At 47.2% G+C, this 20,187-nt stretch overlaps 1 protein-coding gene across 2 annotated transcripts in view; it reads right to left on the bottom strand.

Moving 5' to 3' along the window:
• Positions 1-13,601, bottom strand: part of FBXO21 (F-box protein 21) — a 32,634-nt gene extending 19,033 nt beyond the window's left edge. For both annotated transcript variants that reach the window (XM_036448886.2, XM_036448887.2), the window contains exons 1-7: positions 13,325-13,601; positions 12,376-12,511; positions 10,377-10,471; positions 4,880-5,001; positions 2,252-2,398; positions 1,661-1,797; positions 652-788 (exon numbers count right to left, since the gene is read on the bottom strand). In XM_036448886.2, coding sequence (XP_036304779.1) covers positions 652-788; positions 1,661-1,797; positions 2,252-2,398; positions 4,880-5,001; positions 10,377-10,471; positions 12,376-12,511; positions 13,325-13,563 — 1,013 coding nt within the window. In that variant the 5' untranslated portion in view covers positions 13,564-13,601. The remainder of the gene's footprint in view (positions 1-651; positions 789-1,660; positions 1,798-2,251; positions 2,399-4,879; positions 5,002-10,376; positions 10,472-12,375; positions 12,512-13,324) is intronic.
• Between the last annotated feature and the right edge of the window lie 6,586 nt (positions 13,602-20,187).

Raw genomic sequence — 20,187 nt, 5'->3', positions numbered from 1 at the left:
GTCACTTGAAAGTGGGTTCAAAGAATAGGATATAATTAAATAACTTTGCTTCTTTTTCCTTTAAATGGCACATTTAATGAGAAGATATTCTACCTATTTGACGAATGATTTCTTGCAGAAAAGTTAGACAAAAGCTGAAAAGGAGCTTTATGCCAATAGAACACCAAGTTTAAGAGAGAACAATTCATTAACCTGGTCTCTACAATGAGTTACAGTCACCAACTTTGCCCAAGGAGTCTGAGATGATATAAGTACCCGGATACTTACTCTGCACATCAAAGAAGGACTTGGCTAATCTGCTCCCTCTCCCCCTCTTGTGTGGGGAGGGAAGGGAGGTTTCATGGACACTGGAAAGTATGTTCCTTTAAGAACCCTTCAATCTGATCTACTTTGGAACAAAGAGACTTTGAGAGTCACATAAGCCCTTGAACCCCTAGTCCTATTCTTTAAAGTTAAACTTTTTGAGACAATTGTGTATTCACATGTAGCAAATACAGACAGACCCAGAGCACCTTCTCCAGCCAATTTCTGAGAAATACAGCCAAGAAACGCAACAGTCCCATCACTCCTTAATCACTCCTTAACCTGCTTTGTTACTTTTCTCTCCAAACCGTGGGAATCCTCAGGACCACCCCCGTCACAGATGCTCACCCTTCCGCGCCCTGGCACCACCTCAGCAGGAAGTGACTTGGGAAGTTGACAGGTTCCAGAGGGACCCCCAACTGGCGGGCAATGGTCATGTAGAGCAGAGACATGCTGATGGGGATCCCTGTCCTGCGGATCAGGACCTAGAGGAGAGAGAAAAGCTTCAGCGCACTAGAAAGCAACCTCAATTCTCATCCCTTCGATGCACATCTGTGTGCCAGGCAGGAGGCTAGGTGCTGAGACTTAAGTGGATGAATAGGTTATTTATTGTGGCTAGAGGTCACAGTCAATGGACCAAATCTGGCCCACCATCTGCTTCTGCATGGATTGTGTAAAAACACTATCAATAGACTTAATGTTAAAAAAAAAAAGTTAGAAAATACTATTTCATGACACAAAAATTCTGACATGCGAATTTCCACGCGTAGATATTAAGTTTCATTGGAACGCAGCAGTCACTTGTTTCGAGCTGCCGGTGCCCCTTTCCAGCTGCGATGGAGAACTGAGCAGGGGTGACAGAGCTCGTGGCCCCAACAGAGAAAGCCCCAGACCGTGACTTAAGCCTCTTCTTCCAGAGGGAACTCAAGGCCACTTCGAGGAAAGACTGCAAGACGGAAAGACTGCAAGACGTGAAAAAGGAAGTAGCACAGAGAGCAACAGAGGAGACATGAAGAGGGAGCCAAGTAGGAAGCAAATAAAAAGGAAACGTCCGTGACACAGCTGGCCACAGGCTTCCTCCACCTCCCCGGCCAGGCCAAGAGGAAAGGCCGGGCAGTTCCTCAGTTTGGGGCTCACAAGACACACATGGAGGCACAGAAAGACCTGCTCTAGCCACAGCTCCTCTCAAAGGCTTCCCAACAAAGGCTGCCTTGTGAAGGGAACAAATGCAGCCTTTTCCTTACAGTGAAGGAAAATGGGTGTAAAGGCACTGAGTGAGGAAAAGATGGAGCCCTTGCCCTCAAAACTGTATGACTGGTCAGCGATGGCGGAATTATTTTTATAGACCCACACTTACCTGGTGCATATATAAGTTGAGGGCGTTATAGTAATCCATGCGGTTCCCCTTGAACTTCAGCTGGTCATACAGGACATAGTTCATGGCGTCCAGCACCTGGCTCTGGAGCTCTATCTCCATTACCACAGAGGACTCACCTGAAACAGAGTCTACCCTGAGGACACAAGCACAACCTGCACCATGCAGACACTGGCCAGGCCTAACAGCATCCGCCAGGTGTTACCGATCTTGGGAGAAGGGCTAGGTCAGTGGTCGGCAAACTCATTCATCAACAGAGCCAAATATCAACAGTACAACAAATGAAATTTGAGAGCCAAATTTTTGAAACTTAACTATATAGGCAGGTACATTGTTATTAATTTAATTAGGGCACTTCTAAGCTGGTCTTTGCTAAAAACTCAAGGGGCCAAAGAGCAGCATGTGGTTCGTGAGCCGCAGTTTGCCGGCCACTGGAGTAGGTATTTACGTTACCCAGGTAAACACGTTGTGTCAGTGCTTTTTGGGACACGAGGGGAGCATACTGCAGCACGTCCAGGGAACCAATCACCCCAGGTGTCCCCGTGCACAGAGGGGTCCAGAGCAATGCCACACCTGCCTTGGAGGCCAAACTGGGGTGGCGGCTGTTGATGCCGCGCAGGGTCTTGCGCACCAGCTCCACGATGCTGCCGATCTGGGCCTGGATGTCCCCGAGGCTGATTTCGGAGAGAGGGTTGCAGTACTGGTCGATAAACACGGCACCTGAACAGGAACAGGAATTAGTGAGCACATTCCTATTTGTACCCTTTCTTTTTAGTTTGTCATCTGCCCCAGAAGCCTGAGGCCACCACTCCTGACAACACCCCTCAGACAAGCAGCGTTGTATCTTGGAAGTCAGGCTGGCTGCTAAGACACCGAGAAGGCCAAGAAACATTCTCACAACAGAGGAGCTCACACGTTTGTTGTTGTGTTTGTAAATACACCAGACCTCGTTCAGAGGTCGTGAACTCAAAAACCTGAGTGATACTTGGCATATTTCCATGTTCTATCATGAGAAATAAATGCTATAAAGGAGATCTTTCAAATGACCTCTCTTCTAGTTCCCTTACCGTTTAAAACACAACTCTGAACACAATATTGTAAGATAGTTCTTTAACTTAAAAAAAAAAAAAAAATAGCTGTAAGTTCTCAGTGACAGATACGCCATTTCAACAAAGTGTCCCTCCCCAAGTTGAGCCAGTAAATGGGCTTTGGAGATCTTCGTACTTTCAAAGTGGGCGACCAGCTACCGTCAAGGACCCTCGGCAAAGCAGCTGCAGAGAGCACACTGCACACCGTCCATGCAGTCCCTCTGCCCTGCCCTCGGTCATTTCTTAACCAGAGCCCTCGGACTCTTGTGATCATCTGATTGCAGACATTTTGAGTTGGGAAAACACTAAATTCAAGCGGCCTCAAACCAGCTTGGAATCTGGGCCCCTTACCCACACCCTAAGGAACCGAAAGCAGATGAACGGGCGTTAAGACCAGGAACCTAGTCCGTTTTGCCACCAGCGGGGGTTTGGCTCCCGGGCCTCCTTGGAACTCAGCTCTCTACTTGCACATGGAAGGAATTTCTGCCAAACGTCCACGTCCATTCCATCCTAACGCTCTGATTCCCAGCCTGTGTCAGTGGCATCAGATTATCTAGTCAGAGGACAAGGATCAAATCCTGGAGCCTAATTCCATTCACTCAACTATTTAAAACTCCAATGGCTACCCAACGCCTACAGCACTGACCTGGACAGGTTATCTGAAAATGGTAATATTACTTTATAACTGGAAGATGGAAAAGTACTGTTTCATAAGCAAGCCATGGAAAAAAGCTTGTCAAAGCATTCTTGACTGTGGAATAAACAAGACAGGATGACTGGCAATTCCTGTATGTATGCTCATCAGAGGAGGGCAGGGTGGCGAGGACACTTCAATGAACTGCAACAGACTTTTCATTTTGTTTTAGATGACAGAAGTCATTCCTACAAGCCAGCATCTGCCCAGGCATTGCGGAGTGGACAGTGATGGCAGCATACAGACAAGAAACACAAGAAAGCCAGTGTCTACTTGGAGAAACGGCTTGTGCACACACAAGACAGAAATGATGCAACAGAATTTGGTAGCCGACGCTCCTGCGTTAGTTCCGCGGTGAGTAAAATTTGTACTGCAGCAGCCAGAGAAACTCAAGTGGAACCTGACTGAATGTTCAGAGGGTGAGGAGGATTTAAGAGGAACTGGAAGGAAAAGGGACCCCTGGATGATGTGAACGAAGCCAGGGTACCGCAGGGTGAAGTGAGGGCAATGGCCTGCTGGAGCAGATGGGACACTCTGGAGGGCCGGGGGCAGGAAGGACTGGATATGGAGCCACTGAAAAGCAGGCAGAGGTCGGTCGGATAAGCAGCAGGACAGCAGCTGCCGCACTGCTGGTTCGCACACTGTGGGGAAAAAGCTGGACTGAATGTAAGGTGGTCGGCCTGAGGGCAGAAGGGGGTGATGCTCATGAAAGCAGTAATGCTTAGAAAGCTGCTGCTGGGAGAGGTGGTGGGAGCCGGCAGAGAAGAGAACGGAGATGTGATGGAGAGAAACATTGACAGGAGCAAGTGAATGGGGTAAAACTCTGGGAATAGGGAATGTATGTAGTTCATAACCACAGCTTCTGCGAGTGTTTGGGTAGGGTGCCAGGAACTGAACATTGAAAATAGTCACGTGCTGTTCTTGTTCGCGTTGGCAGGAGCAGGAAGTTGCTGCCTTTATGGCTCCTGTCCACTCGGCTTCTCCCCCCTCACCTCTCAGGAGGGCCAGCACTCACGGAGACGCAGGAACACTTCGTCCTCATTACAGTCTGACCAGAGGGGGCAAGGGATTGGCTCCAGTCACATGGAGACAAAAGTGGACCAACTGACTTCTGACTTGGAAGTGAGGCTTCAAAGCTTAGAAAAAGAGGGACTTATTCCTTTATCTGAAATATCAGCCTCTCGTGCTTTGAACCGAAGGTGCATCTTGAGAGAAGACGGTCTCTTCAGCTGACAGCTCAAGGTTTTAACAAAATTCCAGCTCTACACTGACTGGTTCTGCCCTCCCTACATGACCGGACCACTCACTCCAACTCCGAAGCCCCTGCGGCTGAGCTGACTTCCACTGCGGCTCACCCGTGTCCCCGCTGCTCCCAGCACAGTGTAGCTGCCCACGGAGGCAGCGCTGCGCAAGTCTCACCTTCAAGATACGATTCATAGTCATCCGATTGCTGAAGAAAAGCCTTAAGGTTATTTAAAATTTTCTGTTGTCGTAGGTAGTAAAGGATTTTTTTTGCGTAGTACTTCCAGGTCAAAGCTTTCCTGGAAAAACAAACACACTACAAGTCAATAAGAATTAAGATATTACAACGTTGAGTGATTAGTTTTTACTTCACACTAGTCACACCATGTAAAGAGTCTACTTAACAAGACAGCTGTAACTGGTCCGTGGCCACAGTACTTATTATCATGGAAGAAGACAACACAATTCAGGACTTTATTGCGCATTTGTAATGTACAATCCAGGATGTGTATTTGTAATGGAACACTAATTCAAGAAAGTTATCTGTTTGGTTTCAGAGTTACTAAAAGGAAATTAAAGAGAAACCTGAAAAGGGAGGAGAATGGGGTGATCTCGGGAGGGGGGCGGGTCCGGAATCCTCGGCTGGGCCCTCCGCACCTGGCACCTGGCAGCGGGCGCTCAGGCCTCGGGTGCTGCTTCCCTCCTGTGCTGAACACCAAAGTGATATCACCTAATCTCATGGTTTCAAGTGTTATCCACATGGACAGTCCTCAATTTATTTTCCAAACAGATTTCTTCCCTGCACCCCAGACTTATATATCCAACTGCTACTCCATGTCAGCACTTGGGGATCTGGTGACCCCCTTAAAGTCATCCCCATCCTATATAATAAAAGCCCAATATGCTAAGTGCCCGGTCATCTGTTCAACCAATCAAAGCGTAATACTCCTATATAATAAAAGGCTGTGTGCAAATTGTCCCCTTCAGAGTTCAACCAGGAGTTCGATCGTTCTCTATGATGTCTGCTGACCACCAGGGGGTGGCACAGAATATGGCGGGCAACCAGCAGCGAGGAACCTGACTGGCCCTGATTACCAGCCAGGCCTAGGGACCCTACCTGTGTATGAATTTCGTGCACCAGGCCTCTAGTATGCTAATGATATGCTAAGGCCACTCAACCGCTCTCACTATGACATGCACTGACCACCATGGGGCAGATGCTCTGACTGGTAGGTTAGCTTGTGCAGGGGTCTGGCAGATTGGAACTAAGCAAGACAGGCTGGACAAGTCCTGGAGCCCTCCTAGGGTCCTTCCAGACTGGTCAACCTCCCATGCCCTTCCCTGACCCCAATTGTGCACCAGTGGGGTCCGTTGGCCTGGCCTGCGCCCTCTCGCAATCCAGGCTGAGGGACCCGCCCACTCTGAGTGCATGAATTTCATGCACCAGACTTCTGTCTCGGAGAAAAGCAACTCCATCGCTCCAGTTAGGCCTCAAACCCTGAATCATCCTTGGCTCCTGGCTTTCTCTCATTAGCCACATTTAACCCGTCCACCGATGCTGTAGTTCTATCAGGAATGTGAACGCTTCCCACCACCTCACCTAAGCCACTGTTGCCTTTTGTCTGTATCATAGAGGCATCCTCCCTACTAAGTGTTCTGCTTCAAACCTTGGGCCTCACAGTCTAAGCTCAATACAGTAGCCCGAGCACTCCAGGGAACATATCAAATCACAGCACAAAAGCTCTCTCCCAAATGCTCCAGCGCTTCCCACCTTTTCAAAGGAACAGCCCAACTGAACTGTGGTCATTTGAAAAAAATCTGCATATCAGCAGACCTGACCTGCGAATTTCAAACCTAAGTTGTACAAGGGTCAAACGTACTCATTTGCTTTACTTCGCCTGTCTCTCTCTCTCACTCTCCAATATTCTCATCACTTTGATGATTACTGAAAAACTGCTAAATATTTTGCTTATTATCCCCCATTCTCTGCTGTTTAAACAGCGGCATCATATCCACATTGTCAAGGCTTATGACCACTACATACAATACTGACTACCCTACTGTCATTTGGATTTAATTCTACAAGTACACACATATTTTTAAAATTAAATACATATTTAATGCTCACCACTAGTCCTTGTCAAGGCCTCTTTTTTTTCAAGTTCATTTTCTAGCATGTTTCTCAGGAAGGGCTCAAAAGCCCCCAAGTCCTTGCAATTTGGTAAGTCTATCTACAGCTTTATCCTTGGAAGTCAGTTTGGCTGGATATAAAAATCCTTGGTTGACATTTTTGACCTCTGAGTATCTTAAGTATGCTACTCTCTTTTCTTCTGGCACTGAACATATTCTGATTTTCTTTTCCTTAGAAGTGAATTCGCTTTGTTGTTGGTGGTGTTTTGTTTGTTTGTTTGTTTGCCTGGATTACCAAAGGACTTCTCCATTTTTAATATATAGTAGTTTTACTAAAACATGTTTCAATGTTTGTCATTCTAGGTTCAATTTCTCAGGTACTGTACCCTTTTAATATGTTGTTTCGAATCTTTATTGCAGGACATACTCCTTTTAAAAACCACACAGAACATCATAAATGCAAACTGTTTTCAAATATTCACACAGTGGTGCTTTAGCATTTACAGAAACTACCCTTGCTCTTTCTTATGTTTTCCAGCAATTTGCAGGAATAAATACAATAAGGTCCTGCATAAAAACTGGCATTCCAAAGTAGTTAATAAATGTGACACTATCCCTCATTACCTAAAAACACTGTTTCTTATTATTTTTTAAATCCTCATTTGAGAATATACATACATGTATATATTTTTGATTGATTTTAGAAACAGAAGGAGGGAGGGAGAAACACCAATGTGAGAAACATCAACTGTTTGCCTCCCATATTTGCCCTGACCAGGGATTTAACCCACAACCTAAGTATGTGTCCTCACAAGGAATCAAACCTGCAACGTTTGGTGTATAGGATGATGCTCTATCTAACTGAGCCACCCACCCAGTTCTGGTTTTTGTTTTTAAAAATATATATTTTATTGATTTTTTAAAGAGAGGAAGGGAAAGAGATAGAGAGTTAGAAACATCAATCAGAGAGACAGTGATCAGCTGCCTCCTGCACACCCCCTAATGGGAATGTGCCTGCAACCAAGGTACATGCCCTTGACCAGAATCAAACCCGGGACCCTTCAGTCCGCAGGCCGACGTTCTATCCACTGAGCCAAACCAGTTTCAGCAACAGTCCTGTTTTAGGATAAAAATCTATGTCAGGTCAAGGGGTAACAAATCTGTTCTTTATTTCTAAAAAGACTATAATAATGTATGTTTTTACTCTTGTGCGTATTCAGTATTTTCCCCAATCTGATAAATAAAAAAAAAAAAAAAGCAATTAAAGGTCTCTGCACATAGTCAATAACCACCTTGATTTGCTCTTCTGTAAATGTCATCCTCCTATCCCACATGTGTCAAACACAAGGCCCGCGGGCCAAATCCGTCCCGCCAGGCCTTGCAATGTGGCCCGCACCGCGCTGTCATCACTGCACTCCGCTGCGTTTCCATCACAATGACAGTTTATGACTGTTCAGTAAACCATTCGGCCCGCGATTTAGGCTGGATTTTAGATTTTGGCCCCTTCTCTGATTGAGTTCGACACCCCTATCCTATCCACTTTTCAATTTCTTCTTGGAAATTTTAAGAATTATATTGACTTTACGGTTTCTTTGGTCATACAGAAGTTTATCTTTTTTTAATTGCAAAACCATCCGTCCATATTCTTTTACTGCTTCTACATTATCAATCTTCATCAAGGAAGTCTCCCATTTCCTTGAAGGTTTTTCACTGTGATAAAATTTAAGTTGTTTGATTTTGGAATTTTGTTTTTATATATGATGCAAGTTTTACTTCTAGATGTATAATCAGTTATGAATGCCTAAAAGCATTCATTAAATGGCCCAACTTTCCCCCTCTGAGTTTAAATGTATCATCTTTTATGCTGGGACATGTTTCTGAATTATCCTTTGCCACAGACATGACTATTGATTTTTACTTAAACATTGTATTATTGTCATTACAGGCAGCTTTATAATATGCTCTAATATCTAGTGATGCAAGTTTCCCATTGTGATTATTTAAAAATTGGGTGTTTTTTTTCCTCTTATGAATTTATCCTTTTTTGACAATATTATCCAATTAAAAGATACACAAAAAACTCCCAAAACTTTTCTTGGTTCCTAATTAAAATGGCAATAGTTTTATGTATTAATTTTGGAAGAACTGACTTTTTTTTATGATAGTTAAGTCTTCCCATTCAAGAGCATGCTCTTATTTTGTGTTTTTCAATAACTTTCTATAGTCTTACTTAGTCAATCCCGTCAAAGGAATCTTTCACTGAGAAATAAAATCCACCAAAACATCACCCTCCACAGTAACATAAAAATAGAGAAAAGAGTGGTTACCCATCAATAGGGAATGGTTAAATAAATCATGGTATACACTATAAAGCAGTAGGCAGCCATTTAAAAAAAGTGAATTAGATTTTTTACCAGTTGATTAGGATCCATTTCAGTAAGTAATATTGAATGAGAAAAATATACAGAAAAATACTTATTTTATGATCATAATTTAAAATAATGACCCCCTGGTTCCCATATGTATCAGTGCATATTAGCATGGAAGAATACAATCTAGTGTGTCATCATGAATTACAGGATAAGGCCAATACAAATGGGGTCGGGAGGGAGAAAACCAGCATAAATAAGAAAAAAACAAAGTCTGCACTAAAGATCATATCAAAACTAAATAAGCTCAGTATATATGATCTTACATGTATGCGTGTAAAAGTATATGCATATAAATGTAAAAAGGACAAGTCAGCTTTTATTTTTAAGGCTGCACAATACTGGCTATCAGATCATACTTCAATTCATTTATAGAAAAACCAAAATAGAAATGGAAAAATGACCTCTGGATCCGAACTCATCCAAGGCCTAGAATAGTGACACATCTTACCTCTCCCCTCCAGTTGTTCCACTAATAGATATTTATCTCTCCTACACCACCTTAAAACGGCAAGGAAAACATCCTCATGCCTTGTGAGTTATTGCACAACCATTTCTCTTAAGGAAGATGCTAAACTAACATTCTTATCTCCCATTATCAGTAGTTTCCAGAACTCATAAGTAGGTTAGGCTGGAAGCCAACTCACCTTTCAGGCAAGCTGGTAATTAACCCTCATAGTGGAAAATATGAATCATAAACATTTTTAGGCAACAACCTGATCAAGAAGAATCCATTCTTGAAGAGATAAAAGAAGAGCCAAACCAAATATCCATAATGTTTAAGACCAAAGTAAGATGATTTCTTATCCAAATGACATGATAGATACGAGTGCCCAGAGCATAGTGTTTGACCCGTGGTCAGACTAAACACATATTAATTCTCTTTTCTTTCCAAAAGGATTGTTTGCATGTTTTTTAAAAATATCAATTGTCTTGGTGTACTTACCTTACTTACATAAGATTTTTCAAAAATACTAACTGTAGCAATATAGAAGAGATTTGGAAATACATATCCATGGTTCAGCCACATACAAACTATAGCAACTAATTCTGGGGTTATTATGAAAACAAACAAGCAGACAAACAAAAATATCCCTGCTATAACCAGGGCTTACCTTCCTTCCATGTTTAGGATACACACTAGTTCATCCTCAAAAAATATCTCCGGCCCCTCGAGATTCTCAATGTCACTGAAACCGTTACAAGGGACCTACGAAGAGACACACACAGGCCTCAGCAACGAGCAATGATGTCCTTGTCACGCTCAGACTCAAATCTGAGATGCAAAGAAAGATGGTCATTTTTACCCAAGTGGTAACACCTATCCCACCTACCATGGGTGGAAAGTAAGATGCAAAGTAACAATACTTTGTTTAGATCTTGTTGTTAATTGCAAATTAATTCTGTTTTCATATAATGTCATGAAATTTCTGAAGCTGATAACTTGAGAATTCTAATGTGAAGAAAAATAGCTCTGTAACAAGAACTAGAAATACAAAATCGAATTCCTAATCACTATCTCATGCATTCTGTGCTGCATTCAACTAGGAGGAAAGGGCCAGAGAGAGAAGTCCAGAGCTTTGGGCTCCTCAGCCCACCGGGCACGCTCTCTCCTCTGCAAATCGAGGCAATGGCCCCAATGAGCTTGAAGAGCTCCTCGGTTTAAAATTCTATTACTTTCCCACTTTTCTTTCTGAAGGTAGCCAGGAAACTTCATGTCAACCTGTGTGCATGCGGAGAACACAGGAATACAAGGGTCCTGAGCCACAGTCATCGTCCACCCACAGACCGATCTTAACTGTACCCCTGCTAGGTTCAGCGTCCTCCACATAATTCTAACTAAGCAGCAGTACAGGGGAAGAGGGAGCTAAGGAAAAAACACAATAGCTCATCATCGTTAGACAAAGGCACAGGCTGTCAAAAATGCACACAAAATCAGCTAGACTAGCAGCAGAGGTTGCAAGTTAGTTGCCCATGACCAAGTGCGCAAACACTTTTAAACAAGCACCTAAAATCTGTGATTCTGAATGCTTTTAGCCAGGGCATGGCTTATCCAAATGGAACATGAGTTTTGTCCATTCTAAAATTAATAATCATTTATTTATAGAGATGAATGACATTAGGGAATATCCAGTTGTATTCCCCATAGGAAAATAAATTTTAACTTTCCTTTTCAAAACTTAAAAGAGCCTTGAAAACATTTCAAATGTATGAACTGCATTAAGTAGCAGCAATTAAAATGAGAAAATAGGAATTCATCTGCAGGAAACCAGGAGAGTCAAATAAATCAGCTTGGCTGTATCTGCTGCCCTCCCACCCCTATCCCACCAGAAGTGCATTTAAAGAATTAGCGTGGACTATTTCCCAGAGTTACAAAAAGCTAAGAATCAGGACCTGATACAGAAACTTCTGTGAACGCTTTATGGAAGGAAAAACAACAACAACAACAACAACAAAAAACACACACACGATTTCAGCAAGATATAAAAGAAAACTTTTCAGAGATAACGAATGCAAGGCAATTTACTTGAGGGAGCAATCATTCTGATTTACAGATAGGTTTTAATCCTGTTAGCTTAAAAAACAGTCAGTTCCCTATTGGTTAGAGCCCGTAAAGCCAGGGAGAAGAACGGTACTAATTTCACCAATCCTTTTGGGCAAACAACTGGGTGAAATTCGTAGTGCTCAGTTTTTGACGATTCCCCCAGGTCAGGTAGAGGTTGCAAAAAACAAACACACACAAAAACCACCACCACCACCCCCCCCCACACACACACACCGTTAACCCACTTGTAGAAAAACAAGGCTGATCTGAATTCCCTCTACATTGCGCTGTGCTGCAGGCTGGTCCCTCCCTCCCTCATTCTCTGTAGAAAAAAGTAAAGCTGGCAGGGACAAATGGCTGCATGCTGTTGGACAGGAGGAGAAGGACACAATGACTCTTGCAGCCTTCCGAGTGAAGAAGGGATTGTGAGAGCATTGAAAAGAGAGATAGCACACACACACACAAAGCTGGATGAGCTAATAATGCCTAGACACACACACACACACACACACACACACACACACATCACTACCAGGCACAAGCTTAGAGCCACAGGGCCAGATGCTTACGTGCTCTGCAAAGAACCTCTTGGAGAAGGAGGCTACAATCTTCCGGGCTTCTACCCCAGCTTTCTGCCGAACTTTATACTCTTCCAACCAATTGACGTAGTCGGTGGGGCTGTAGTGTTTCATAAGGGAAGGCCACCTACAGACAAGGAGGAAAACACCCCTCAGCTCACACAGGGACCCGATCGCGGGCGGCCTGGGAAAGCAGGGGCCGCGGGGCGGCTGGCTCGGCGGTCCCAGGGGCCCAGCCCGCGGCCCTCGTTCCGATCCCGGCGGCGGGCCCGCGCTCGCCCACGGCGTGACCTTGGCTCCGCAGGATGAATGCCGTCTCCACTCCCCATCCGTGAAATGGGGGCAAGTGGCAGCAAGAACCGCTCTAGGGGTGACAGTTACCATGTACGCGGCGCCTCCTAAGAGGAGGGCCCTGGTGAGTTCGACACGTCGTCTCTTTCAAGAACCGCAGCCTAAGGTGGGTCTACCGAGCGCCAAAGTCGATGAATGAGGCTCAAAAAAAAAAAAAAAAAGGGGGGGGGGGAGTCTACCCCAAGGTCATCCGGCGAGGATGCCGGAGCCAGATTTTATCCAGGGTCCCACCCCGCAATCTGCGCCCGCCACTCAGGGCCCTGAGGCTCCGGCATCCCGGTCCGGGTAAACAGGGCCCGCCGGGCACAAAAGAAGCCGCAGGGCGGACCACAGCCAGCCATCGTCCTCCGTCCGCGAGGGCCCGGCCGCCATCCGGGCGCCGGAGGGGCCGCGCGGCCGGCGGCCTGAGGCCTTTGTCTGTCGGTCCGCGGGAAGGGCCCGGGGGTGGCATCCGGGGTGGGGTCGGCGCGTGTGGGGTGGGGGGTGGGGAGGGAGGGAGGCGGCGGCGCAGGCCGGCCAGGCCCGGGCCCGGGCCCCGGGGGGCGCAGCACGGACACGAGCGGCTGCGGGCTGCGGGCTGCGGGCTCACCTCACCCGGAACTGCTCCTTCCACACCTTCCCGCTGCTCTGGCAGAGTTCGCGCAGCCGCCGGCAGGTGCTGGAGACGCGGCTGACGTCCGTGGCCGTGAGCGAGCCGCAGCACAGAATGTATTCCAGCACCTCGCCGGGCAGGTTGACGAGGCAGCTGAGGCCCGCCGCCTCGGGCGCGGCCTCCTCCGGCAGCGCCGCCTGCACCACCTCCATCGGGCTGTCGACCGCCGCCGCCATCTTGTCCGAGTACCTGGGGCCGCGGCAGGCTCGCGCGTGCGCGCTGGGGGAAACCCCACTCCGCCCCGCCCACCGGCCTGCCTTAAGGGGCGGGGCAGAGCCTAGCCACGCCCACATCGGTAGCCACGCCCCCTGTGCCGTGCTTCTGGGGAGTGAGTGCTGTGGCTCCTCAAAGGGGAGAGAAACGCGTTTTTATTTTTTATTTTTTATTTTTTTTTAAATAACTGGGCTGCGGGCCTTGGAGCCCTGAACCAACGAATAACCATGCCTGTCTTTCTCATACGTGCGTCCTCGAATGTTTCTTATGAGTTTCAGCTGGGGAAACAGGTTCAGGGAGATAAACAAGAGTCCCTTGTCCTACCTAGATCCTAATCCAGAGCTGCTTGACTGCTGCTTGACCGCCCCTAAATGAGGATGCTGCAATCATCACACACTTGATATTCCTGCATGGACCCTGTGCCAGGCACTCTACTTACGGCTTTCTCACCCATGAAACGAGGCTAACAGTAAATCTCCCTGGGATGAGGACGATTATGATACCTTAATCAATAAAAAATATAAATAAACAATAAATCTTCCTATTAAATTAAATAGTATAGATAATACTATTGCTGCATTGTTTTTCAACCACCACACACAACTGTGCTAACCTCCATCAGGTCTCGCAGGGCCTGGCAGAGGGGATTTTATCTTACCTGTGCTCAGAGGCATTCTCCAAGTTCAAATGCCCAACAGAGGTCAAGTTCTCTGTGCTTCAGTTCAGGAACAGAGGAGCACGTTTCATTTCTAAAAGATCACTCCTAATATTTCTCAGATCTGGCTCCTTCTCTCTATCCCCTCGGCCACGGTCCCAGTCCACGCTGCCCTGTGGCTCTTAACTGTTCTCCTGGGTTTTGCCCTGGCCCTCAGAATGTGACAGTCAGCTCCCATGACACTCAGACCTCGGTAGTTTCCAACTTGTTAGGCGGAAGGCAGACTCCACAGCCGCACAGATGATTGGTGCAGTTCTTATGAATGACGATGGCTTTCTTATCAATGCCATCCCAGCCCTTCTTCTGTTCTCTCTCCTGATCTAAGATGATTAAGATGTGTGTGTGTGTCTGTCTCGGTGTGTGCGGGGGGGGGGGGGGGGGGGGGGGGGGAGGATTAAAAGCTCCTGCCAATCAGTAAGTCCTCACCACAACCCTACCAGAGAAGAGCAGTTTTGTTATGAACAAGCATTAAACTGGACGGTGATGTACATCACAGGTGACCTGCTAACGAGACTACAGAGGCAGAGAAAATCTTGCCCTTTTTAAACACAGCCGAGCATTGCATTGCAGACAAGCTCTTGAGATTCATGATAACTTGCCTAGCTCAGCCGAAGCTGACTTGGTAGTTGGGATACCCACTGTGCTATCTGACTGCTTTTCTCTCATTTTTATGACAAGCAGGTGATTACAGTTTGGAACAGGGCACTCGGGCTGCACTATCACATACAGGGACATAGAGACACTACCTGCCTAGAAATCTCATTTCAAGGAGCTGGTTCCCAGGACGTTAAAAAAAATAAAAAAACTCCTGCCCGGCCTGCATGGCTCAGTGGTTGAGTGTCAACCTGTGAACCAGGAAGTTGAGGCTCGATTCACAGTCCGGGCAGAGGCCTGGGTTGCAGGCTTGATCCCCAGTGTGTGAGGTGTGAGGAGGCAGCCAATCAATGATTCTCTCTCATCACTGATGTTTCTCTCTCTCTCTCTCTCTCTCTCTCTCTCTCTCTCTCTCTCTCTCTCTCTCTCTCTTAGGTCAATACAAATACACTTTAAAAAGAAATGTCCTGGGTTGTCATACTGGCAAGAGGCTTATTTATTTATTTATTTAAGATGTGTAAACTGGAGTATATTCACACAATGGAATATTATTCAGCCTTAAAAAGGAATGGAGCACTGATATAGGCTACAATGTGGCTGAACCTTGAAGACATGGTGCTGAGTGAAAGAAGCCAAACAGGAAAGGACAAAGATCGCATGATTCCATTTTCATGAAATATCATGAAATATCTAGAATAGGCAAGTAGAGACAGAGCATGGATTCTAGGTCGTCAGAGGTTGGGGGAGGAAAGAATGGGGAGCTACTGCTTAATGGGGACAAAGTTTCTGTTTAGGAAGGTGAAGAAGGTCTGGAGAGAGATTGTTAGTCAACGCTGTGAATGCCCTTAATGCCGTTCAGTTGCATTCTTTTGTGGTTAATCCTCAACCGAGAATATTTTTCCATTGCTTTTTAGAGAGAGTGAAAGGGATGGAGAGAGAGAGAGAGAGAGAGAGAGAGAGAGAGAGAGAGAGAGAGAACATCGATTGGTCAACTCCTGCATGAACCCCGACCAGGGCCTGGGATCCAGCCTGCAACCAAGGCACCTGCCCCCAATTGGAATCGAACCCAGGACCTTTCAGTCTGCAGGCCTGAGCCAAACCAGCCAGGGCTTCAGCTGTATTCCTAAAAATAGTCAAGTAGTAAATTTTCTGTTATATCTATTTTACCAACATTTAAAATAACAGCGCACACAAAATGGGTTTACACACCCACCAGAGACAGGAATGACTCTCACCCACACAATTCTCCGGGAGATGATTGAAGAATGCGAGGAGGGATGACTGACTTTCCCCTGTGGCCACAGGAAAATTCTGTTTTAAAATTGACCCTCCCAGGACCCCCTTCCTTTCATCCACATTCCCAAATTGCTGTCATATGCGTGTCATATGTCATATGTCACGCCCCTGCAGTCACCCACCAGCACGGGCAGGTCTAGGTTTTGTGGGCCGAAGTCAACAGGAGAGGGTCTGTGCAGGATGGGGACAGAAGGCACCTTGGGCGGGGTCTTGCAAGGGAGGGGCCTGAAGTTCAGCTTCCTTAGCTCCAGGGCACATGGGTCTCTTTCTATGAAATGGTCACCTCCATGAAAGCAGGGCCTCTACCCAATTTTGCTCAAATATGGTATGTATTGCATGTCCCGGCTAGGTGAGAGGGTTTGTGCTATGAAGACAGTCTGCAGACCGACTAACCACTCCCCCTCTCCTCCCACCCAACACCTGAGGGACAGGGCTTGCTCCCACCTTCCTCAAGTCTCCCCAGAGCCACCTTATTGATGAGGTCATCCCGACTGCCCTATTTACTCTGTCACTCTAACCTGCTTTGTTTTTCTCCAAAAATACTCACCACCATCTAACATCCTCCTTAAAACAGCAAGAACTAGCTGATGGTTTCTCTCCTTCCAGGAGAATTCGAAGGAATCCTGGCAGATATCCAGTGCCCACAAAAGGGCCTCGTTACATCTCTATTGAATGTGGAAATGAATCCTCTAAATCACATGTGTCAAACACAAGGCCCGCGGGCCAAATCCGTCCCGCCAGGCCTTGCAATGTGGCCCGCACCGCGCTGTCATCACTGCACTCCGCTGCGTTTCCATCACAATGACAGTTTATGACTGTTCAGTAAACCATTCGGCCCGCGATTTAGGCTGGATTTTAGATTTTGGCCCCTTCTCTGATTGAGTTCGACACCCCTACTCTAAATGTAGATCAATGGAGCCAAATGTGCTTGCATGTGCATTGCTGACAAGAATCTCTGAGGGCCAGAGGGCAGACTAAGATTGCCTGAATCAGGCGTCCTCAAACTTTTTAAAGTGGGGGCCAGATCACAGTCCCTCAGAGAGCTGGAGGGCCAAACTATATGAACTACTAATTCCTACTGTAACACCTCGGCTGCGTTCACTGCCCAAAAAACCTGGCGGGCCAGATCAGACTCCTCTGCGGGCCACATGTGGCCCGAGGGCTGTAGTTTGAAGACGCCTGGGCCCTGAATAATGGCTCCCAAGCACGTTCATATTCTAAATCCCTAAAACCTGTGAATACACCGGGGTGGGCCAAAGTAGGTTTACAGTGTGAGTACTCGAAACAGAAGACTTTATTCTTCCATTATTACTAGAGGCTTGGTGCATGAAATTCGTGCACATGGGGCGTGGGGTCCTTCAGCCCAGCCTGTGCCTTCTTGCAGTCCAGGAACCCTCAGGGGATGTCCGACTGCTGGCTTAGTCCCACTGCCCTAAGCCAGCAGTTGGACATTCTTAGCTCCTGCCACCGCCACTACATTCACCAGCCGTGAGGCAGCTCAGGGCTTCTGGATGAGCAGGGGGAGAGCACTTACAAGCCTGGTGGTCAGTGTGTGTCATATGCTGTTCAGTCTATTTGCATATTAGCCTTTTATTATATAAGATTATTTATTAATGATTGTATTATTTGTATTACAGCTTAAACCTATTTTTTAAAATGTTTTTATTGATTTCAGAGGGAGGAAGGGAAAGGGAGAGATGGAAACATCAATGATGAGAGAGAATCATCAATCAGCCGCCTCCTGCATGGGTCCACACTGGAAATTAAGTTGGCAATGTGGGCATGTGCCCTGACCAGATTGCACCATGACCTCCTGGTTCATAGGTCAATGCCACACTAACTGAGCAAATGCACTTTTGCCTGGTGTTACTATTATGTGGGTTGTTTTTTTTTGTTTGTTTGTTTTTTTCTGACGCCATCAAGCAATTCTTTGACACTGCTTAGGTGTCCTGAAATTCAACTCCATTCTGACATGGCCCACCTGACACTATGACCCGGAGACAGGCCCCAGAGGTTAAGGGATCAGTCCTACAGGACTGCCCACCCCTTCAGCAGCCAATAGCAAGTCCACGTTGTCCCCTGAGCTTCTGACAAACCAGCTATGGGTTGGAGGTGCCCACAGTCTCCTCCTCCTGTTTGGCTAATTTGTGGGAGGACTCACAGAACGCAGAGAAACATCTGACTTGCCAGATTATGGGTTTATAATAAGGGGAAGAGCCGGGTGGAAGAGATGCACAGAGCGGGGGCCCGGGGAACGGGCCCAGAACCTCCACGCCCTCTCCAGGCGCCCTACTCTCTCAGTCCCTCCCCACCACCACCACCCCGGCCTCTCTCTGAACCCTCTTCCTCCTTTCATGTAGGCTTCGTTATAAAGGCATGATTGACGAATCACCAGCTATTGGGGATTCACCCTCCAGCCCCTCTGTCTGCCCCAAGGTCAAGGGGCAAGACTGAAGATTTCAACCCTCTAATTACCTGGCTGGTTCCCTGGCAACTAGCCCCCCCGGCCAGGTGCTTCCCATAAGTCACTCATCAAAATAAACACAGGAGGTTCAAAGGGTTTGCTAAGAACGACAAGGCACCTTCATTGCTCTGGTCACTCATGGAATTCCAGGGTTTTAGGAGCTCTTTACCAGAAGAGGTCGGGGAGACCAAATAGATACTCCTTCTTATAGATCACACTATCACGGTTACCTTTCACGGCACAAGTAATGGTGGATGTGATGAAGTTAGGAGTCTTGGGTGGGCCCAGTGTGATCACCAGAGGCCTTACAGCCCCGGACAGACAGGCCAGGGGTCAGAGAGGGGGCTGTGGCATTGGAAACAGGTGGGAATGGGGCTGGGCCAGAAGCCAGGACACGCTTGCAGCTTCCAGACGTTGGGAAACCTAAGGAAATGGATTCTTCCCTAGAACAAGGCCATCAGAAACTAAGACAGATTTTAGTTTTCTATTGTGGCTTGCATGAATCCTCCCACCCTAAAGGCTTAAGATCACACACCTTTAGTATCTAACTGCCGTGGAGGTCAGAAGTCACAGGAGGGTCTTGCGTGGCTGAGATAAGGTGTTGGCAGAGCTGTGCTCCGTCTGGAGGCTCCGGGCTGCCTGCACTCCTTGGCTCACAGCCGCGTGACTCCAACCTGCACGGCAACACCGCCCTAAGCGAGGGCAATTTCTCCATCGCTGCTCAACGTCATTGTTCCAAATGGGTAGCGGCCCCCGGGGAGGCAGGTAACACAGACACATACACATCCCAGCAGCATAGCGAGACTGCCATGACTGGCTCCGGCATAAAGTAGAGTTGGGAGGAGAGAGCCCCGAAAAGACAGGGTTCGAGTCAAAATGCCACCAGAGCCATGGGCTGAGGTGAGGAAGGAGGGGGGCTGCCGGGAGGGGGAGCGGCGGTGGAAGCAAAGGCCAGGCCGGCGGAGAATGGAAGCCGTGATTAGAATGGATTAATGGGGCAAATCTGGAGGAAGGATGGTTTGTGTGACATGTGGAAGGAAACAAGCAGAGAAGGCTGCTGGTGGCCAGAGCACGCACTGAATCTGGCTGGGGCAGGGGTGAGGGGGATGGGGGGGGGGGAAGGTTTGCCCTCCCCTTCTGGACCAGCTGGCCCCGGATGCCTTGGAGCAGAGGCATGACCAGACGACAGAGATGTCTCTGGAAGGGCAATGTGAGGCCGAGCGTGTTTTTCTCGGAGGGAAAAGAAGCAGGTGTCTCTCTCCCCGCAGACTTCGCCAGCAGCTCTTCTGCTAATAACTGCATTCCCAGAGCGACTCTTTAAAGCCCTGACAAAACCGCTTCAATTACTCAGGGCCTGAGGCTTAATTAATGCCACAGACACGGCAGCTTGGGTCCACAGGAGTCTCGGAGGCTTTCTTGCATTGATTTTTTTACCCGGGCACATCCCTCCTGACTAGGAGGGGAGCGCCGTGGAGAGCAGAATGCCTCATCCTGGAAGATCTCACAGTTCTCGGAGAC

Source organism: Pipistrellus kuhlii, unplaced genomic scaffold (assembly GCF_014108245.1).
Source record: "Pipistrellus kuhlii isolate mPipKuh1 unplaced genomic scaffold, mPipKuh1.p scaffold_m20_p_20, whole genome shotgun sequence".
Taxonomy (NCBI): Eukaryota; Metazoa; Chordata; class Mammalia; order Chiroptera; family Vespertilionidae; genus Pipistrellus; species Pipistrellus kuhlii.
The sequence above is the reverse complement of the archived record's forward strand: the minus strand, read 5'-3'. Positions and strand labels throughout refer to the sequence as shown.